Raw genomic sequence first — 23,552 nt, forward strand, 5'->3', positions numbered from 1 at the left:
AATACAAGTCTCAAAAAATTACAAAGACTGAAGCTATATCAAATGTTTTCTATCATCATGATATCCAATACTGTATATGCTAATCAAAAATTATTTGGGAGATGAATAGGAACAAAGCACATTGTATGAAATTCTCAAAATAATTAATAAAAATTTTATTTAAATTTATTTCTAGTTTTACAAATGTACTCTCCATATACACAGAATAACTTATCTACGCAGTACTGTCCAGCCTCCAGTCTCCCACAGCTCCCGAAGAAGGCTCAGCCTCATCTTCAGCCTACTGAAACCTTCACTTGGCCAAAATAACTCTTTCCTAGAGGCTTTTTCTACTGTTAAGGAAGCATTTATTTTCCTATTTCTGGATGTCAACATCTTCTATTAAATAAATATTTGTTACTTTTGAAAAATTATATCATGAAAACAGATTCAAACTAAAGACTTTATTTTATTTATAAAAGGAGAGCATTTACTGTGGGAATGGAATGACCAGAAGACACAGCTTGTAACAAAGGCTTCACAGTTGGCAGATGATACTACTAGCTAAGTGCTCCTGGTCTAACCTGCTCTTTGACTTTTGTTGTCCTGTCTTTTGAGGTTCTAGGGTTTCTCAAATGCTAAGCAAGTGCTCTACCACTGAGCTACACCCCAAGTGCCCTTCTTGGTTATCTTAGAGCATGTCTGTAAATTTAAAGTCAAAGAAGGAGGGGAGGTCCAGTGAGGACATTTACACGAGCTGGACTCAGCGTCACACCTGGCAGAGCCTGAAGCGCCTGCTGTTGTCGTCACGGACGCAGTCAGGACAGCACGTGCTCTAGAACCCCTTGTCTGATTAACTGCTCACACTTCCACCGAGGCAAAAAATGCTGTAAAAGGAAGCAGAAGGGAAAAAGTGAGAGAAATCGTTAGGAGAAAAATTTAATTATATTCCGTATCAATAAAAAGCAACAGTTAGTGTATACATTCAACTTCTATAGCTAAGTAGATAAAAGCGAAACTTAACTAATTTGCTGTTATAACCAAGTAAATTGATACTAGGAGATGAGCACTACTAGTAAAGTTATTTTTATAATAGTCACTACATAATTCTTAAGCTTTATTCATTTTTATTTTATGAGTATGAATGTTTTGCCTACATGTATCTGTGTGTATCACATACATGCCTATTGCTCGTGGAGGCCAGAAGAGGGCATTAGATCACCTTGGACTAGATAGAGTCCACAAGCAGCAAGTGTGCTTAACCGCCAAGGCATTTTCCGGCTCCTTATTCACCAACTTTGTTGTTGTTGTTGTTTTTGTTTTTCGAGACAGGGTTTCTCTGTGGTTTTGGAGCCTGTCCTGGAACTAGCTCTTGTAGACCAGATTGGTCTCGGACTCACAGAGATCCGCCTGCCTCTGCCTCCCGAGTGCTGGGATTAAAGGCGTGCGCCACCACTGCCCGGCATTCACCAACTTTTTAAAGGTTATTAAAAGTGTTAAACATACATGCACTCTCTCAGCCTTAGCGCCATCTTCCTTGAAACTCCTGTGCCAGGAGAGTGCAGTGGAGGGAGAAGCGAATGCGCAGGCTGAAGCACAAGAGAAGGAAGATGAGACAGAGGCTCGACTAGCGTGTCCACACAAGAAGGCCAAAAGAGAGTAAGTAAGGGATGATGAAGGCGTGGGACGCTGGTACAAGTTGTTGGACTGTGCGTTACTGTCGGCGTTAGCCTCAGTGGGCCGGGAACCTCACCATCTGCACGCAGAGACCACCTAGAGACTTAACTACCCTGTTACAACCAAAACAAAGGGCAAGCCGGTCCTTTGCTCTGGACCTGTGGCATTCTAGACTAGTTCTGGCCAAGTGTGACTCATGTACAATAAACCATCTTTCTCGCTGTCTCAAAAGAACACACACACTGAGTGGTACATTTGACACCACACTTATAAATATTAAATAATACATGTTAAGTATTTCCCCACTAGTGTCTGAACTATGTGGATGATCTACACAGATACACAGTCAGTTTTTAATTAACTAATTTAGTATGCATGCATGTGAAGGTCAGGAGACAATTCTGAGGAGCTGGTTCTCTCCTGTCATCTTATGGGATCCAGGGACTGAACTCAGGTCATTGGGCCTATGTGCTAGCACTTCTACTTACTATCCCATCTTGCTGGCCCATGGTCAGGTATTTTAGAAGATCCTTAACACACTAAACAGTAGAAAGAGGTTTCAAACACAGACAATGTCCACACAGGAGCAGATGAACAGGCTCAGGCCTCATTGCCTCAGTACAGTGGGCAGACCAGCACAGAGCCCAAGAAACCTCAACAGACTGAAAGCTCTTCCTTCCACTCATCTTGCTCCGAGGACAACTTTGCTCGTGGCAGCTGCAGGTTCCCATGGTACCTTCAGAACTCAGATTTTTTTTTAAAGCACCTTAATTCATCGTTTGGTTATAATGCAATATCTTTAAGAAGGAGACACACGGGAGAAGACAGTTGATTTAATAAAGATTTTAGGGTTCCTTCAAAATTGGTTCTAAAAACCTAGTTTTGGGAAATGACCACTGCATGCTAATAAAATAGATCAGTCACCCTCTCAGGCCAGAGCACCAGATGGCCAAAGGCATTCTGTTCCAGGATGTAAACAGTCCACATCAGAATTTAGGAACAAGACACTAACTGGTCACTACCCACAGGGCAGGGAAGGCAAAGAAGAAAGAGTAGCCCCTATGAGGCCCTATCCTCCTTACTGTGATTTCAGAAAATGGGATGAGGATAAAAATGAACTGTCTTAATATGAAGTCACAGCTCTTTACAATGACAATCCTACCCTATTAACTTGTTCTGCTTACATATTAAGTACTTAAAAGTTCTTGATCTACACAATGATTTTGCTTAAGAATTTTCATAAATTAGCTGGGTGGTGGTGGCACATGCCTTTAATCCCAGCACTCAGGAGGCAGAAATAGGTGGAGTTCTGTAAATTCAAGCCCAGCCAGGGCTGTACAGAGAGTCTCTGTCTTACAAACAAACAAACAAACAACAACAACAAAAAAGAAACCCAAGAATTTTCAGAAATTCAGGGACAAGCTCAATCCAACACTCTTTTGCTCCTTACTCTAGTACTGTGAATATGAACCTGCAGCTTCATGCATGCTGGACAAGTGAAGTGCCACCATTGAGGTGCAACTCCAACCCATGTTTACTTTTCATTTTTGAGATAATATCTCACTAAATTGCCAGGAATGGCGTAGAATTTCCTTTGTAGCCCAGGTTGGTTTTGAATTTGCTATGTAGACCATCCTGGTCTGGAACTTGCAGAGATCTGCCTGACTCTGCCTCCCAAAGTCCTGGGATTAAAGACAAGCACTACCTCAGAGACAGGTGGATCTCTGTGAGTTCGAGGCCAGCCTGGTCTACAAGAGCTAGTTCCAGGACAGGCTCCAAAGCTTCAGAGAAACCCTGTCTTGAAAAACCAAAAATCAAATAAATAGATAGATAGATAGATAGATAGATAGATAGATAGATAGATAGATAGATAGATAAATTAAATAAATAAATGGAAATTTAAAAAATGAAGATAAGCACCACTATATGTGGTTAGTCTTCAACTTTTGGTCCTGCTCAGTGGAATTTTACCTTCTGAGTAGATGGGATTACCAATCCTTAAATTCAACATTTTAGTAGTCCCCAAATAATCTGACAACTGATCAGAATAAGACTCATTATAATAATTACTCAGGAAAAATGCTTAATATTAACTATAAGCAGCAACCTAGTAAATAAAGCAACTTTTCTTGCCACGTGAAACATTTGCTTCAAGTATTATTTAGAAAAACTCCAGGAAGGTCCACAATGCAGAGGAACATCACAAGGATACTCATTTTGCTACGGAATCCAGCATTTCCTCATACACGTTCTTAACAAGTTTTAACGTCCATGACGATGGAAAATACCTGACTATTTTTTTTAAGCAGGACTGAAGTGCCATCATCAACTTCAAATTCTCCATAGTCTTTTAAACACCGCACCTAAAAGAACAAATTGAGACTTTGGTTTTGCTTTGAGACAGGGTCTTCAGCTGTGTTTTCTAGTTGAGTCTCTAACCCTGAGGCTCAAGTGATCCTACTGTGTTGGCCTCCTGACTAGCTGAGAGTGGAGCTATGGCCCAGCATCTGGTTTATGTTATTATAGGTAGTAATCAAAAAGAAAACAGGTGCTGCGTGAATATCCATGTAATAGCTAGATCCACTCCAGCCTCACTTTGTAGTATTAACACGAGAATAGGATACAGGGAGAGAGTCTTCCAATCTTTTTCAATATGCAGACCCATTTCAGGGAATTCTTAGCACACCTTTCATTTGTTGCCACAGTAAGAAGCAAAACTGAAGTTGTACTGAATTATCTTTTTTAGAAATGCCCCCCCCCCCTTTTTTTGCCTTTTCAAGACAGTTTCTCTGTAGCTTTGGAGCCTGTCCTGGAACTAGCTCTTGTAGACCAGGCTGGCGTCAACTCACAGAGATCCGCCTGCCTCTGCCTCCCGAGTGCTGGGATTAAAGACATGTGCCACCAACACCCCTGAATTATCTTTTATTTTGTAAAAAACGCCTAATTATCTCAGCTTGTTCTTTATCTTAACCTTATTCATTAGGGAACTAGGTTATCAAAAGTGAGAGGTCTTGTTTGGAAGTCAGAGGAGTGAGGCAGCCTTTGAGAGCAATTTCTGCAAAGTGCTAGTTGGGCTGTCAGGATGGCTCAGAGGTAAAAGCAATTGCCATGTAAGCCTGGTGACCCCTGATCTCACAGGATATGGAGAGACGCAGCTCCGCAAAGTTATTCTCATGTATACCAAAGGACACATAACTGCACTCAAATACACATTACATGCAAGTAGCTTTTTTTAAAGGGACAACACTAAGTGGTATCTAGGAAAACAGGGAGGCATTTCCATCTCACGAGAATTGGGAAGGAGTTTACTCTCCTGAGGGTTAGGGCTCATACTGCACTGCCATTGACTTCCAGTAAGCCAACTTCAGCAGCAAGTACAGATATTTCTACCGTGGCCTAGAATTAGTCTGAGACTTTACAGTGACTCTCAGAGCTCTTAACTTAGTGTGGGAAACACTGTTAGAGGAACATCTCCGCTGCTATATTTACTTCTTTGAAAGGACTGGTTGGGGAAAAGGGGTGCTGTGGCCAAGCATGTTCCCGTCAATCACTTTGGGATTACCTTTTTCCCCATTTTGAGACAGGGTCTCCTGTAACCCAAGGTGATTCTGAACTCTTGATCATTCTGCCTCAGCCTTCTAACTACTAGGACTATGGGTATAAGCTACCACACCAGCTTAAATGACCTACTTCCACACATTAATATTCTTAAATAAACAAACAAAAAATAGTCAAGTATGGTGGCCCATGCCTGCAATCCCAGCACTTGGGAGGCAGAAGAGGATCATGAGCTAAGTAAGGGTTACTCTTGACTACATGGCATTTTCCAGGCAAACCTAAAGCTGCTATCTCTTTCTGTCTCTCTGTCTGTCGGTCTCTCTGTTGGTCTCTCTGTTGGTCTGTCTGTCTGTCTGTCTGTCTGTCTCTCTCTCTATATATATATATATACACACATATATACATACATACTTATATATGTATGTATGAATATACACACACATACATAGATACTCACATGTATAATATAATAATACTATCTCACAGATTCAATGCAATGCCCATCAAAATCCCAGAAAAACTCTTCAAAGACCTCGAAAGAACGGTATTCAACTTCATATGGAAAATCAAAAAACCCAGGATAGCCAAAACAATCTTGTACAATAAAAGAACCTCTGAAGGCATCACAATCCCTGACTTCAAACTCTACCACAGAGCTACAGTACTGAAAACAGCCTGGTATTGGCATAAGAACAGACAGGAGGATCAATGGAAGTGAATAGAAGACCCAGATATCAATTCACACATCTTCGAACACCTGATCTTTGATAAAGCAGCAAAAAAATATCAAATGGAAAAAAGAAAGCATATTTAACAAGTGTTGCTGGCATAATTGGATATCAACATGTAGAAGAATGAAAATAGGCCCATATCTATCACCATGCACAAAACTCAAGTCCAAATGGATCAAAGACCTCAACATAAAACCAGCCACACTGAACCTTATAGAAAAGAATGTGGGAAGTACACTTGAACGCATATCACAGGGAACCACTTCCTAAATATAACCCCAGCAGCACAGACACTGAGAGAAACAATTAATAAATGGGACCTCCTAAAACTAAAAAGCTTCCGTAAAGCAAAGGACACAGTCAACAAGTCGAAACAACAGCCTTCAGAATGGGAAAAGATCTTCACCAAACCTCAGACGGAGGTTTGATCTCCAAAATATACAAAGAACTCAAGAAATTGGACACCAAAAGAACATATAATCCAATAAAAAAAAAATGGAGTACAGACCTAAACAGAGAATTCTCAATAGAGGAATCTAAAATGGCTGAAAGACATTTAAGGAAATGTTCAACATCCTTAGTCATCAGAGAAACGCAAATCAAAACAACTCTGAGATTCCATCTTACACCTGAAAGAATAGCCAAGATCAAAACCACTGATGACAATTTATGCTGGAGAGATTGTGGGGAAAAGGGAACACTTCTGCATTGCTGGTGGGAATGCAAGCTGGTACAACCCCTTTGGATGTCAGTGTGGCAATTTCTCAGAAAATTAGGAAACAACCTTCCTCAAGACCCAGTAATACCACTTTTGGGTATATGTCCAAAAGATGCTCAATCGTGCCACAAGGACATGTGCTCAACTATGTTAATAGCAGCTTTGTTTGTCATAGCCAGAACCTGGAAACAACCTAAATGCCCCTCGACCAAAGAATGGAAAAGGAAAATGTGGTACATTTACACAATGGAGTACTACACAGCAGCAAAAAATAATGACAGCTTGAATTTTGCAGGCAAATGGATGGAGCTAACAAACATCATTTTGAGTGAGGTAACCCAGACCCAGAAAGACAATTATCACATGTGCTCACTCATAGGTGGTTTTTAAACATAAAGCAAAGAAAGCCAGCCTACAAACCACAATCCCAGAGAACTTAGACAACAATGCGGACACTAAGAGAGACTTACAAAGATATTTATAATCTACATGGGAAGTAGAAAGTAGAAAAAGACAAGATCTCCTGAGTAAATTGGGAGCATGGGGACCTTGGGGGAGGATTGAAGGGAGGAGGAGAGAGGCAGGGAGGGGAGCAGAGAAAAATGTGGAGCTCAATAAATATCAAAAAAAGGAAAAAAAATACTATTTCATGTCATTATTCATTTAATATCTATACATTACCCTTTGTCTCATACATATTTTAATTTTTTCCCATTTTATTTCATGAGTATAGGTATTTTACCTGCATGTATATCTGTATACCACAAGTATCCAAGTGGGGCAGAAGAGCATTGGGTGACCTAGGACTGGAGTTACAGATGGTTGTGAGCTGCCATGCAGGTGATAGGATTGAACCTGAATCCTCTGGAAGAGCAGCCAGTGCTATTTACCACTGAGTTCTCATGGATATTTTTCTAGTTTTCATGTTGAAACTAGAATCTGACAGAACTACACACACTTTGTATTTTATATCTTACCTTTCAATCTCTAAGTTTCTATCCCTCTTTGAAAACTTTTTCTTTCATTTTGGCAATCTCTTTGTGTACCAAACACAAAATTACTAAAATGGGTGTGCTGATGAAATTTTAGTTGCCATCCTAGAGACCATGGAAACTGTCTCCTCCCACTCTGTTGTCTCACGTTTCCTTTCTTCTTTCTTTTTAAGAGAAGTTGGTAAATCCTCATCTTTGATAAAGGGTAGCACAATGAGTGCATTAAGGTAAGTATACATACTTCAATATATAGGCTTTTGGGGGGTTTTACATCCTGTGTGATGTCCAAGCCTTCATCTCCTCCCAGTGATCTCATGTAAGTAGCAAGAGACTTTTTGTAATGGTTGAACCACTCCATCTGTGAACATAAAAATGGTTATTTGACAAAGGTTTAAGAAAATTTGTACATAGCCGGGCGGTGGTGGCGCACGCCTTTAATCCCAGCACTTGGGAGGCAGAGGCAGGCGGATCTCTGAGTTCGAGGCCAGCCTGGTCTACAAGAGCTAGTTCCGGGACAGGCACCAAAGCTACAGAGAAACCCTGCCTCGAAAAACCAAAAAAAAAAAAGAAGAAAGAAAATTTGTACAAACTATGTACTACCATTTCAAAATCAACACATTCTAGGGCTGGATCTTCCCATATCAATTAACTTAATTATGAAACTCCCTCACAGACATTCCTACTGGCCCAATGATGTCTTCCCAGGAATTTTAGGTTGTGCTAAGTTGACAAAGCTATCACAACTACCAAAGTGAAGACTGCTCTGGCAGACATCAGACACTCAGCCAGTATGATCTGAGCAATAGCATATACAAACCACAGGGAAGATAAGGGCCCACAAGCTCTGCTGACCCTGCCCACCGTGCATGGAATTGGCAGGCTCCAATTGCAGAGGACCCTCAAGAACGACCTCACCTATGCTTTCTTTCAAATCCTATAGAACCCCCCACCCTTTTATTCTTTTTGGTGCACTTTTAGTGTTACTTTTACCTCTTTTACTTTTTGTTCGGGGTTTTGTTTTGGTGTTTGAAGACAAGGTTTTTCTGTGTAGCCCAGGCTGTCCTGGAACTCACTCTGTAGACTGGCTTCAAATTCACAGAGATCCGCCTGCCTCTGCCTCTGAGTTCTGGGATTAAAGGTGTGCACTACCACCACCTGGCCTCTTTGTTTTTCGACACAGAGGTTCACTTTGTAACCCTGCTTGTCCTAGAACCTGCTACATAAGCTAAAATGGCCTTGAACTCACAAAGCTCAGCCTGTCTCTGCATCTTTTTTTTTTTTAAATATTTTTTTATTTATTACGTATACATATTCTGTGTGTATGCCTGAAGGCCAGAAGAGGGCACCAGACCCCATTACAGATGGTTGTGAGCCACCAAGTGGTTGCTGGGAATTGAACTCAGGACCTTTGGAAGAGCAGGCAATGCTCCCAACCTCTGAGCCATCTCTCCAGCCCCCTGTCTCTGCATCTTGAGTACAGGGATTAAATGTGTGTACTACCATGCCTAAATATTTTTACTTTTTTTGGTTTTGTTTGTTTTTTTGAGACAGGGTTTCTCTGTAACTTTGGACCCTGTCCTGGAACTCACTCTGTTGACCAGGTTGGCCTCGAACTCACAGAGATTCACGTGTCTCTGCCTCCCAAATGCTGGGATTAAAGGTGTGCATTATACAACGGAGTACTACACAGCAGAAAAAAATAACATTTTGAATTTTGCAGGCAAATGGATGAAGCTAGAAAACATCATTTTTGAATGAAGTAACCCAGACCCAGAAAGTCAATTTCACATGTACTCACTCATAAGTGATTTTTAAATATAAAGCAAAGAAAACCAGCCCACAAATCACAATCCCAGAGAACCTAGACAACAATGAGGACCCTAAGAGAGACATACACAGATCTAATCTACGTGGGAAGTAGAAAAAGACAAGATCTCCTGAGTAAATTGGGAGCATGGGGACCTTGGGAGAGTGTTGAAGGGGAGGGGAGAGGCAGGGAAGGGAGCAGAGAAAAATGTAGAGCTCAATAAAAATCAATAAAATTAAAAAAAAATAGTGTGTGCAACCACTACCTGGTTTTACCTTGCTTTTGAAAAAATAAAAAAAAATTACTAATTTTTTAAAATTAAAATATAATTATATAATTTCCTCCCTTGTAACCTCCCTGCTCCTTCTCAAAATCAGTCTTTTTTGTTATTGTTACACATATATGTGTGTGTATATACGTGTACAAATATATAAATAATACATGTTATATACATATGTTACATATTCCTAAATATATAAATAAAACCTGCTCAGTCTGTTAGTGTTACTTGAATGTACGTGATTTCAGGGCTGACTATTTGGACTGGATAACCAATTAGGAGGACTTAGCCCAGGGAAAGACAATTCCCTCCTACAGTGCTTGGTCTATGGGTGGAGCCCACGAGATTTCCCCATTCTGTTAGCAGTCCTCCTTCAGGTCTTGGTATGCAGCCATACTGCTAAGGTGTCATGGGTGAAGCTTTTCTGTCATTTCTAGAAGACAGTCTTACAGCAGGTTCCTCTAGCTCCTAGGATCTGCACTGTCTTCCACAATCTTCCCTCAGCCTTAAAGGGTTTTTTTCTGATTCATCTAATTCAGTTCATAGATTTTTTTCACTATTAGGCAGTATTTTTTTTTTATTTTCCTTCTCTCTCCCTCTCTCTCTCTGCCCATGTTTTTCCCTTTTAATTGCTCCCTCTATATATTTTGACTTTAGATTATTGGTTTTAAGTACTCATTATATTTTTATTTTTTATTATCCTTACGACTGTCTAATTTTTGAACTTTTTCATGATTGCGATATCATTTGCTTTTTCTTTTATTTTCTAATTTCTTGCTCTTTTCCCTAAATAGCATTTTTTTCCACTTAGCTTCTTTTCCCTTTCTTGCATTTAATTTTGCTTCTCTATTTCCCACCTTTCCCGCCTCCTCTTATGTCATCCATTTACTATTTCCACACTCACTCTATAGATTGACCTTGTCCTACAGCCTACGGTAGCTTTGCCAGTTTGACTTTGGTGGTCACTGGTGATCCATTAGTGGGCTGTACTCAATTTTAAATGTATTTCTGTATCTTGCATGGCTTCTTGGTTTGTTGCTATTACAGAAATTTCCTTTCTCTCTATGAGGGTACTGGAGATTAAGCCTTCAAGAAGACCCCCAGATAAAACAGGAAGAGAGTTCCTGACCAGCAGATATATACATCACAAATCAGAGACCCCAAACCATGAGAAAGTGTGGCAAACTGGCTCCTCCAAAGGGCTGTATGTAATTCACGACTAAGCTCAGGGACAGTGAAACAGCCATAACGCTAGATGACGATTTCAAGTTTACTAGTAAAAACCGATCAATGTTTTCTAAGACAATACAAAGAAATGGTTTAATTAAATTCAGAACCTAAAGAGAAGAAAGTCAGCAATACGGAGAGTAAGGTAGTAAAATGGGTGAATTAGGGACAAAAAGTCAGCAACCTTCTGGGTGGTGGTGGCTCACACCTTTAATCCCAATGCCTGGGAGACAGAGGCGGGACTCTGTGAGTTCGAGGCTAGCCTGGTCTACAAAGTAAGTTCCAGGATAGCCAGAGCTATTACACAAAGAAAAAAAAAAGGTCAGCAACCTAGAAGAAAATGTCAGCAAAGAAACTGAAATTGTGGGGGAAAAAGCAAAACAAAACCGCCGGAGCAGAAGAGGAAATACGACATTCAAGCATCACGACACGATGACTGAGCTCTGACGCACAATCAAGGACCAAACCTAAGAATCCACAGCACAGAAGTTAAGATAAATTTTAAAGGCTTAAGAGATTCCACCCAGTGAAATTATAACAAAATTCCCCAAATCTAGAGAAAGATATCAGACACAAGAGGTATTAAAACCCTAAAGACACATGACCAGAGGAGAACCTCTCTATGACATAGTCAAAATGTCAAAAATGCAAAGCAAAATAGAATTACAAGATGACATAACAGTTGGAAACATGTTGAAGAATCAAATTCTGATATCTATAAAAGGTCAGAAAGGTCCTGATCCAATAGAGTAGGTGATTTCAACACACCATTCTCATTCAAACTGAGACCTCAGAATTAAATTATACTGCAGCGGCAGGGAGGTGGGTGGAGAGATGACCCAGTGGTTAAGAGCACCAGCTGCTCTTCCAGAGGGTCAGGGTTCAATTCCTAACACCCACATGGCAGCTATAACTGCCTGTAACTCAAGTTTCAGTGGATCTAATACTTTCATACAGACATACATACAGGCAAAACACCACTGCACATAAAAAAATAGGAATAAATAAAATTTAAAAATGTATACTGCAGGGGCTGGAGAGAAGGTTCAGTGGTGAAGAGTACTAGCTGCTCTAGCAGAGGACCTAAGCTCTATTTCCAGCATCAACATGGTGGCTCACAGTCACCTGTAATTCCAGTTCCATGGAATCTGACCATGCACATGGTATCCATACATACATACACACAGGCAAATCATTCATACACATAAAATAAATCTAAAAAATAAAAAATCAAACTACACTATAGATCAAATGAGCTTATTAGATACACACAGAATAGCTATCTAACAGGTAATGAATATATATTCTTCTCGGCAGCCCATAAGCTTCTAGAAGAGAGATCACATTCTAGGCACAAATCAAGTCTTAAAAACATACAAGAGAAGCCAGGTGGTGGTGGCGCACACCTTTAATCCCAGCACTCGGGAGGCAGAGACAGGCAGATTTCTCTGAGTTCGAGGCCAGCCTGGTCTACAAGAGCTAATTCCAGGACAGGCTCCAAAGCTACAGAGAAACCCTGTCTCGGGGGAAAAAAAAACAAAACAAAAAACAAAACAACAACCTTTTCCTTCCTTCTTTCCTTCCCTTATGTGCACAGTATTCTGTCTGCATGCATGCCTGCAGGCCAGAAGGTGGTGCCAGATCTCATTACAGATGATTATGAGCCACCATGTAGTTGCTAGGAATTAACTCAGGACCTCTAGAAGAGCAGACAGTGTTCTTAACTGCTGAGCTATCTCTTCAGCGCCGCCCCCCCAATAACTTCTTGTATCTTATCAAATTAATGCCATAAAACTAAAAATCAACAAGAAGAAAAATACTGGAACCACATAAATACTTGGAGACTCAACAGTACACTTTTGAATGACCATTGAGTCACTGAAGGAAATTGGGGAGGAAACTGAAAATTTCCTAGAATCTAACAATGTGAGAATACAACTTACCAAAACCGTTGGTGGACAGCTAGAGCAATTCCCAAAGGAAGTAGTGACTATTAGGACTTACACGGAACAATTACATACCAAATAAATAACCTAGCAATGCACCTCAAGTTTCTAGGAAAACAAGAACAGTCCAAGCCCAAATGCAGGAGGACAATAGAAATAATAAAGATCATGGCAGAAATTAATGAAGTAGAAACTAAAGATATAATATATAGACACAATAAAAAATGGATAAATTCCTAGGCACATATGACCTGCCAAAAATAAGAGGAAACAAATCTGTTATAATCAGTGAGGCTGAAGCAACAATTAAAGGAAAGCCTCAGGACTAGATGGGTTCATTGTCAACTCCTACAAACCTTTCAAGAAGAACTAACACAAATACTTTTAAACTATTCCATGGCAGAAGGAAAGAAACAATGCCAAACTCATTTGTGCAAAGCCAGCATTACCATGACACCAAAAACCCATAATAATACAATAACAACAACAAAAAACTACAGACAAATTTCTCTGATGGGCATAGACACAAAAGCTCAATAAATTCTTAATAGTAAGAATTCAAGAACACATTAAGAACAGATCATGACCATGTTGACTTCACTCCAAGGACACAAGGTCAAGTCACAAATCAACAGGTGTAATACAATATATAAATAGTTAAGGGCAGAAATCATGTATCACTGATGCAGAGAGGTGACTCACAGTGAACCCTCGACAGTTTATGCTAACTTAATGACACAGAGTGGAGGTTAGAAACCATATGATCAGTAACTGGGCTTCTGACCTCACTAACAGTGTGGCCTCCTAGGAAGTGAGAAGACTGAGCTGTGACAGAGTTGGCAATTCAATGGTCATGTCTCTGGAGTAAAATACCCCAGTCACTTGGACACCAGCGCCTGTAAGAGTACCTGGATGGCAGTGTTTTGTGTACCATTATGGAATGTGACAAGGGGTGTCACGCTCTGATTTGCAAGGATAAGATGCCAAAAGCTTAGAGTCTCCTTTCAGCCCTTGAGACTCGGTTGACTGGTTCTGATTTGTATCCACTTTGCTTTGTATCCATTTGGCTTCCAGACACTGAAGTATGAAGCAGAATGGTTCTCTGAGTTTTGTGACTCTGATAAAGTACTGGACCTACAGGAATCATGGAACTTGTAACTGTTGTCTAAAGTAAGTCCTATGGAAGACTTAGGAGAAGTGTGGTGTAACTTCTTCAGGCAGTTACTATCTGAAGTCCTTATAAACCTATGCCATTTTTTTTTTTTTTTGGTTTTTCGAGACAGGGTTTCTCTGTGGCTTTGGAGCCTGTCCTGGAACTAGCTCTGTAGACCAGGCTGGTCTCGAACTCACAGAGATCCGCCTGCCTCTGCCTCCCGAGTGCTGGGATTAAAGGTGTGCGCCACCATCGCCCAGCTAAACCTGTGCCATTTTTAAAGGAGATAATTTAGGCATAGGGAGAGGTCAAGTTACTTGCTTGAGATAGACAGTTCTTGGATAGTAGGGATTTAAATTTATGTGGCTAAATCCAGTATCTGAAGTAATCCTGTGCCTTGGTTACTAGATCAATCAAGACTTATTACCAATATAAATTATTAATATTGATTAGAACATACATATATACACACATTATATAGAAAACACTCAAGTAATAATACCTAATTTTAATCCCAAAGAGGGATCAGTAATAAATAGCATATTGGGCAGAATGCTAGTGGTGCACTTTCTTTAATCCAGTACTTGGGAGGCAGAGGCAGGCGGATCTCTGTGAGTTTGAGGCCAGCCTGGTCTATAGAGTGAGTTCTAGGACAGCCAGGGCTGTTATACAGAGAAACCCTGTCTCAAAAAACAAACAAAGAATTACTGGGACTCTGTTTTGTTAAGTACTTAGAATCATGCCCCACCACATACTTCCTATTATAGTATATAAGAGATTAGTTCAATTTGGAAATCGCTGAATACTGAAAAACAAAAAGAAAAACACAGGTAACTACTATTAGAGAACACAGCATTTCCATACATTTGAATAGTGCTAACTTACTTCTTCAGCAGACATGTGGAATCGCAAAGCATTTGGTAAGACACTGCCATATTCCCACCTGAGTGCTCTAATCCGAAGCAACCGATCATACCTAAAACATGAAGGGATTAGATGGTGTAAGAATAAAAGGGGTCGCTGGGTGGCGGCGGCACATACTTTTAATCCCAGCCCTTGGGAGGGAGAGGCAGGTGGATCTTTGTGAGTTTGAGGCCAGCCTGGCTTATAAAGCAAGTTCTAGGACAGCTAGAGCTAAATCAGTGAAACCTTCTCTCAAAAAAAAAACAACAAAAAAACAAACAAACAAAAAACAAACAAACAAACAAAAAAAAACAGAAAACAAAACAAAAAAAGAACAAAAGGGGTCAAAAGTCATTTTTCTGAGAAGACTCAGGACTCACAAAACCTAAATGGAACATATGAACTTTGTTCAGCTACTGATAAAAAGACAGCAACAAGAAGACATCCTTGGGACAATGGGAAAAATGTGTGTAAGAACTGTTTAGAGTGCTGTGGTAGCAAATGCCTTGAAAGGCAGGAGGATCTCTGTGAATTCAAGGTTAGTCAGGACAACATAATGATACCCTGTTTGAACCTCAGGCATTGTTTAGCTTTCTAAATTTGACAATATGCAGTGGTTACAGAAGCCAAGAGATCCTTGCTGCTTAGAAAAGAAAAGTATTGGGACTGGAGAGATAGCTCAGAGGATAAGAGCACTGGCTGCTCTTCCAGAGGTTCTGAGTTCAATTCCCAGCACCCAAATGGTGGCTCACATCCATCTATAATGAGGTTTAGTGCCTTCTTCTGACTTGTAATATACATATGCTAGAATACTGTATACATAATAAATAAATAAATCTTTAAAAAAAAAAAAGAGAAAAGTTTAAAGAATTGAGCAGGGAGCTGTCATGATAATCCAAACCAGTACAGCATAAAAACAAAACACAATGAAGTAAATGTGGCAGAGCAGTAAGATCTAAGAGCTACATTCCACAGGGCAAGTTATATTACTTCACTCTTTTTATGAATACACTAGTGTTTCATAATTTTTTAAAAAATGTTTTTGATAGGAAATCAGAGCTGGGCGGTGGTGGCACAAACCTTTAATCCCAGCACTCCAGTAAGATTTCTGTAAGCTTAAGGTCAGCCTGATCTACAGAGCCAGTTCCAGGAAAGCCAGGGCTAGATGAAGAAACCATGTCAAAAAAAAAAAAGAGGGGTCGTAGGGGAAGTCAGGTGTGATTGCATATGGCATCAATCCTAACACTCAAGAAGAAAAGCAGAAAGATCTCTGTGACTTCAAAGTCAGACTGTTTACATAGCAAGTTCAAGGCCAGCCACTGGTATGTAGGTAAGACCCTATCTCAAAAACAAGACTAAACAAAACAAAAAAGGAACAACAGAAGATCTTTTTCCTTGCTACCCATTGAGAAACAAACTACATAAAAGGAAAAAACTCCTAGGTTCCTTGACACTTCAAACAAAGCCCAAGACACTTACAGATACGCTACAGTGCAGCGTTGATTTCTTAACAAAGAACAATGCCGAAATCTGATGGTTGGTATCAAATTACCTCGTCCAGCTGACTTTGCTTCATTCCTGGTAAGGACACATAAGGAGTAAGAAACATACATGTTCCGGTGTAGGTAATAATTTCAAAGCCAGAATGACTGATTTACATGCTTGTTTTGTCCAATTAAAGTTAGCAGCAGTCAACCTAGCAGAGTAGCTACCTCCAGGACAGTACTTTCATTAGTATATTAAAAGATAAAGAAACCAGAACTGGGTACACACCTTTGACCCCAACACTCTTGAGTTCAAGGTCATCCTAGTGTGAGACCCGGTTCTTATACTGAGTATCTAGGTTGTTTTGCTTTTGTGGTGCTGGAGCTCAAACAACCCAGGGCCCTACACGTGCTAGACAAGAACCCTAGACTAAGCTACTCCCCTGACGACATGGAGCCATCTACGTACTTCTGCCACCTGTGGAGGTCAGGTTAAATCTCCACACTCCTAACAACTGCTTACTATGTCAGAGTTTAATTCCTGGATTATAAGGAACCAATATAATTCACTTGAACTAGCAGGCCATGGTGGCACCAAGTCTACAATCCCAGAACTTGGGAGGCAAGACAGGAAAGCATTAGATAAGACTGAATTACAAAGAGATCTTTTCTCAAAAGATTTGAAAATTTAATAGCAGAATAATGTAGAAAGTAGATGTAAAACTTTTCACATTTACACATTAGTTGAAGGATTTGCTTCTATTCACAAGATATTTTTTAAATTTGTATTCCGTTTACTTATGTGTGCATGCAGCTCCTCTAGAGAACAGATCAGAGGGCAACTTTAAGGAGTTCACCTTCTCCTTTCACCATGTGGGTCCTGAGGGTCAAACCCAAACCATTAAACTTAGCAGCAAATACTTCCACCCACTGAGCCATCTCACCAGCTCTATTTTTTTATTTTTCAGAATCTTTTTATTTGCCTGAGTGGTAATGGCACACACCTTTAATCCTAGCACTTGAGAGGCAGAGGCAGGTAAATCTGAGTTCAAGGGCAGCCTGGTCTAAAGGGTGATTTCAAGGACAACCAGCTGTACACAGAGAAATCCTGTCTCAAAAAATTAAAAACAATAAAAAAATTAAAAACAAACAAACAAAAAAAAAACCCTTTTTATATGTATAGGTGTTTGCAACACATGAATGGAGTTCCCATAGAGGCCAGAAGAGGGTGTCAGATCCCCAGGAACTGAAGTTACAGATCATTGTGAGCTGTCACTTGGGTTTTGTGAATCAAACCCAGGTGCTCTTAAGAGCAGCTGGTAATCTTAACCACTGCCATCTCTCCAGCCCTGTTACAAATAATTTTAACCAGTAATTAGTAACAATGGTCACCTCTCCAGAGAGAACAGAATAAGGGACAAATTTCTGGGTCATTAATTTACACAGAGCACAAATACAAGGAGCACAGAAAATTCAGCCCCTACTGAACCAAGACCTAATAGGCAAACTCTAAAATATATCTTTACGGGCTGGAGAGATGGCTCAGAGGTTAAGAGCACTGGCTGCTCTTCCAGAGGTCCTGAGTTCAATTCCCAGCAACCACATGGTGGCTCACAACCATCTGTAATGAGATCTGGCTCCCTCTCCTGGCGTGCGGGCCATACACCGAGGCAGAATGTTGTATACATAATAAATAAATAAATCTAAAATCTAAAACAGTATATATATATTTACTGTTTATTATAGTTCAAGTCACATTTTAGTGACCTGAATGACCACTGTGTCCCCTCTTTTCTGATTGTTAAATATATACAGCAAGCAGGATGACCTTAAGACAGACTGCCCACCCCACGCACAGTTATCTCATCTGATGACACCCTCTTCTCTGCTAACTCGCAGCCACACTGGTATTTAAGTGAAGTTTCCTGGGTACCCGCCTCTTTTAGATCCTTGACATATGCTGTAGCCACTGCCTGAATGCTCTCTGCTTACCCGGACTGTTCCAGTGAGTAAAACCTCCTCCTCCTTGAAGCCTCAGCTGAAAATGTCTTTTCCTTAGAGGAAACTCCCAACTCCTCATTTTCAGTTACAGTTCATACTCGCTCTTAGTATTATTCTCTCCTGAGGCCTTCCTTTAGTGCATTCTCCATCATGATATGCTTGTACTCTTAAACAGTAAGGGTCATGAACAGAAATCTAGGCTATGTTATCTACCATAGAAATACCAGAAGTATTTATCAGTGCAAATTTATTCGGTGCATGTCTGTTGGATGGATTAATGAACAACTCTGCAGAATTAAGTTCAAGACTTGACATCAGACTTACGTTTACCACAGTCCTGTTGAGATTCAGTTCCTCGTTCTATTGGTAAAAATTTTTCTGTTATCTACATGTGTTATGTTCCAATTGTTTTGTATGCCCCACAGATCTTATCACCATATTATTAATTTCTACATCCAAGTAACTCATAAACCCTTATTGTTAAGATTCTAACTACCACTGGGTATTAATCCCAACACTTGGGAGCCAGAGGCAGAGGCAAAGAGATCTCTGAATTCACGACTACACTGGTCTACACAGTGAATTCCAGGGTGCCCTGGGATACACAGAGAAACCCTGTCTCAGAGAAGGCAGGGGGAAAGGTTCTGACTACCTCAGCTTTGATCCAGCTTTCAGCACTTTTTTTTTAACTCTTCCCATGTGATGGCAGCCTCTGAAGTCTGTTCACACTGACCAGATTGTCCACTGTATGAGATGCCATGCCTAACTTTAAATATCCAATAAATCTATAGCCCTCTCTTGTCCTATTACGCGGTAGCCTTTTGTGACACTGGTTCTCAAGAAACTCTACTCATGTTGTCAGAGATCGCTGCTATTCCTGCTCAATGGACCCTTCTCCTTCAAACACACTAAGGCGTCTGGAAATGAAAATGAAGAATGGGAACTAAGGACTTACTTGCATTGTGGGTTTTATCTGACCCTGTCTCATCTTGTTACGTCTACCTTAACTCTTTCAGCTTAGAAGTCATACATTATAATACATCATGAAGATGTACTGAGCATCTAGCATATGTGAAGCATTGCCTGACCAACCACAGAGCAGCAGAAAACCCTTTAAGTTCAAGTCCTGTGCTCACTTGTACATCTAGGGTAATATCAGGTTCAGAAAAATTAAAAAAAAAAAAATGCATCCCCAAAGAGATAAAAAGTTCTGATTTTTAACATCTCAGTTCTTATTTTTAAAACACTGATTAAATTATCACAACTTACACATCAGACTGGTTTTGTTCATACAAAGCTTTCATCTCTTCCAGAACTTGTCTGAGTCCATCCTCCTGAAATGTATAAATAAATTCATTGATTTCCCGATAAATTTCAATCTGTACTATATTTATCTTTCATTTACATACCTTAGCCAAAAAGATAGGCTTCAAAATATTTCCATGGCTAGATATTGCTAAGGAACATGAGATGGAACAGCTTGTGGAAATCAGTTCCACAGCTGTTCAAACACTTAAAAGGAATGGACATAGTTCCTGAACCCAGGATGCCACGCAGGAGCATCAAGACTTCAGGGTCTTCATGCACTACAAAGATACCCTATCTTAAACAAAGGACTGTGGATGCAACTCATTGGAAGACCACTTTCCTAGCTTGCGTAAGACCTGGAGCTCTATCCCCAGCACCAGAAAAAAGTTAAACTGAACTACCATCTGACCCAGCAATTCCACTCCTACTCACATTTTCTTTTGTTTGTTTTGGTTTGGGCTTTATTATTTTCTTCCTTTCACTCGTTCATTTTTTTCTTTCTACTACTGAGATAAATCTCTAACCCATACACAAAAACTTACACACAATTTTGTTGTGTCTTTTGTTTTGTTTTGTTTTTTAGGCTTTCATAATTGATCTTCTTAAGACAGTCTTACTAGTACTATGTGACCCAGGCTGACCTCACATTAAACCTTAGCATCCTATGTCCTGGAATTACAGCCATACACTGGGCTTTATATGCAAATGTTCTTGGCAGCATTTTTCAAAATAGTCAAAAAGCAAAAATAATTAAAAGGACCAACAACAGACGGAGATATAAACCAGATGTGGTATATCACTCAGTGGAGTATAATCTAGCAGTAAGAAGGAATTAGTACGATACATGCTACAAACATAGATAGATCCTGACAATTCCATTTTAAACCAGAGACAGCAGACACAAAAGGACTGAAGTTTGAGTCTACTTATCTGGAATACTACCTAGGAAGGCAAATTCATAGACAGAAAAGCACTTTAGCCAGGCCTAGTAGCACATGTCTAGAAGCATCTCAGCTACTGGAAGAAGTATCTCAAGATGAGGCCAGCCTGGACTACACAGTGAAATCCTATCTTAAAAAAAAATCAAAAAAAAAATTAAAGGCACACACCTTTAATTCCAGCACTTGGAAGGCAGAGGCAGGCAGATGTCTCTGAGTTCGAGGCCAGCCTGGTCTACAAGAGCTAGTTACAGGACAGGCGCCAAAGCAACACAGAGAAACCCTGTCTCAAAAAAAAAAAAAAAAAACACAAAACAAAAAACAAAAACAAAAAAAATCAAAATGAGGCTGGGCGGTGGTGGCACATGCTTCTAATCCCAGAACTCCAGAGGCAGAGGCAGGTGGATCTCTGTGAATTCAAGGCCTTGTCTACAAAGTAAGTTCCAGGACAACCAGGGCTACAGAGAAACCTTGTCTTGGGGGTTGGGTGGGGATGAGAGCAGGTTAGATGACTCAGCATGTAAGGGCACTTGCCTCCAAGCCTGATGACCTGAGTTCATCCTGTAGCTCATGTGGTAGAAGGAAAGAACTGAGTCTCCTATGTTGTCCCCTGACCTCCACAACTGTGCTGCTGTACACATGCCTCCACCCACATAAATCAATACATGTAAAAGGAAAGTGGTCATCAGGAGCTGTGAGGAAAGGGGAATCGGGTATTACTGCTTAGAAATGACAAAGTTTCTGCTGGAGTAATGAAATGGTTTTGGAAACAACAACGTGAATGTAATTAGTGGCATTAAGATAAAATGGGCAACTTTATATTAGAATGTATATTTTAACAATTAAAAAGATAAAACAAGCCGGGCGGTGGTGGCGCACGCCTTTAATCCCAGCACTCGGGAGGCAGAGGCAGGTGGATCTCTGTGAGTTCGAGACCAGCCTGGTCTACAAGAGCTAGTTCCAGGACAGGCTCCAAAACCACAGAGAAACCCTGTCTCGAAAAAACCAAAAAAAAAAAAAAAAAAAAAAAATCAACATTTAAAGAGTACAATAGGGGCTGGGGAGATGGCTCAGTGGTTAAGAGCACTGGTTACTCTTGCACAGGACCCAGGTTCGATTCCCAACATTCACATGGTGATTCATAACCAAATGTAACTCCAGTTCCTGCTCTCTTCTGACCTCTGTGGGCACCAGGCATACATGTGCCCACATACATACATGCGTGTAAAACATTCATACACACAAAATTTGAAAATAAATCTTTAAGCCAGGTGATGGTGGCACATGGCTTTAATCCCAACAGCTGGAAGGCGGAGGCAAGTGGGTCTCTGTGAGTTCGAGGGCAGTCTGGTCTACAGAGCAGGACAGCCAGCCAAGGGTATGCAAAGAAACCCGTCTCAAAAAAGCAATAAATAAATCTTTAAAATAAAAAAGCCCAATAAAACTACTGAACTACTGAAACCATATACCACAATAAGAATAGTCTCTTTGAAGCCAGCCAGCCCTGTCTCTTTTAAAAAAAAAAAGTCTTAAATTATCCTGGGCGAAAGAGGCCAGATACAGCTGCAAAGAGCGCACACTACATGACTCTATACGGCCCTTGACGGGGCATCAGGCCCTTTATAGAACTGTCAGCTCTTAGCAGACTGAACCCAGATACAAGAAAGCGATTCAGCAGTTTCCCAAAGTTGCGGGTGGGACCTGGCTTCACAGGGACTCTGAACTACTGCAGTTACATCAAAGGCTGGCTATAAAGATATACGTGGAGCTGGAGAGATGACTCAGTGGCTGAAAGCACTTGTTGCTCTTGCAGAGGACCTGGGTTCCTGGAACCCACATCCTGCGAGTTCACAAACGCCTAGAACCCCAGTTCCAGAGGATCCCACACCCTCTTCTGGCTTCCACGGGGCACCTGCATGCAGGTAACGCACACACATTAAAAAAAAAAAAGAGTTCGAGGCCAGCCTGGACAACATGAGGCCTTGTCTCAAAAATCAAGAAGCAGGCCGGGCGGTGGTGGCGCACGCCTTTAATCCCAGCACTCGGGAGGCAGAGACAGGCGGATCTTTGTGAGTTTGAGGCCAGCCTGGTCTACAAGAGCTAGTTCCAGGGCAGGCTCCGTAGCTACAGAGAAACCCTGTCTCGAAAAACCAAAAAAAAAAAAAAAAAATCAAGAAGCAGATGGAGAAATTCACCAAGTTAATGAGTAGCATTAGTCTTTTCTTTTCCTTCCTACAATTGTTTTGGCCCAGTTTCAAACTTTTTGTTTCCGATCTCGGAACCTGGCCAGTCGCTAAAGAGAACCCAGCAAGAAACACGTGAAAAGAACCTTCCTTTGACAAGCCACAGCGGACAAGCCCAGGTGAGGTCCGCATTGACCCCGCCCCCATGGTTGAGACCCCGCCTCCAGGCCAGAGGCCCCGCCCCAAGCCCGAGGCCTGGCCCTGAACACGCCCTTCCCCGGCTGCTCACGTTGAAGGCCGGCAGCTGCCCTTCCGGCGCGCGGTGCAACTCGCGGACAAGCTCCATAGCCTTTTCGCAGAACATGACCGACGCTTCCGAGTCCCGCGGTCCTGTCAACTGCCAAATCCAGTCACGCCAAGCGGTCGCTGGACTCTCGGCCGCGGCACTTCTATTGTTCAGAGCTCCAAAGCGCGCAGCCTCTCCTCGCTTTGGCGCCAAACAGGCTTAACCAATAGAAGTGCGCTGTCGGGTGGGGGTGGAGTTCCTAAGGCGGCCGAGAAGGGACAGTTGACCTCCTTGAGCAGCCGTACTGAGAGGCTGGGAAATGGGGAGGCGGGGGTGTGTTAAGAAGATGGTTTCTTTCCTGGAGAAGCCCGGGAAGTCAGT

The 23,552-nt window shown here is 41.1% G+C and overlaps 1 protein-coding gene across 2 annotated transcripts; it reads right to left on the reverse strand.

The window, feature by feature from the left end:
* On the reverse strand, nucleotides 1–23,351 carry Gins1 (GINS complex subunit 1). 2 transcript variants are annotated; one of them, XM_057781447.1, is made up of 7 exons: nucleotides 23,175–23,351; nucleotides 19,726–19,790; nucleotides 16,451–16,549; nucleotides 14,954–15,044; nucleotides 7,897–8,013; nucleotides 3,945–4,019; nucleotides 1–866 (listed from the first exon to the last, which is right to left on the reverse strand). In XM_057781447.1, the coding sequence occupies exons 1-7, from the start codon at nucleotides 23,247–23,249 to the stop codon at nucleotides 798–800; spliced, it is 591 nt and encodes a 196-aa protein (XP_057637430.1). In that variant the 5' UTR covers nucleotides 23,250–23,351; the 3' UTR covers nucleotides 1–797. The 2 variants fall into 2 exon arrangements, with proteins under 2 accessions (XP_057637430.1, XP_057637431.1); XM_057781448.1 differs by lacking the exon at nucleotides 3,945–4,019.
* Between the last annotated feature and the right edge of the window lie 201 nt (nucleotides 23,352–23,552).

This window comes from Chionomys nivalis, chromosome 9 (genome assembly GCF_950005125.1).
Source record: "Chionomys nivalis chromosome 9, mChiNiv1.1, whole genome shotgun sequence".
Taxonomy (NCBI): domain Eukaryota; kingdom Metazoa; phylum Chordata; class Mammalia; order Rodentia; family Cricetidae; genus Chionomys; species Chionomys nivalis.

Coding starts and splice junctions, on each gene's coding strand:
- Gins1 (XM_057781447.1), bottom strand. CDS start 23,249: ATGTTCTGCGAAAAGGCTATGGAGCTTGTCCGCGAGTTGCACCGCGCG. Junction 4,020..7,896: donor CCAAAAGCCTATATATTGAA/GTATGTATACTT, acceptor TTGTTCTTTTAG/GTGCGGTGTTTAAAAGACTA. Junction 867..3,944: donor TGCTTAAAAAAAATAGTCAG/GTATTTTCCATC, acceptor TTCCTTTTACAG/CATTTTTTGCCTCGGTGGAA.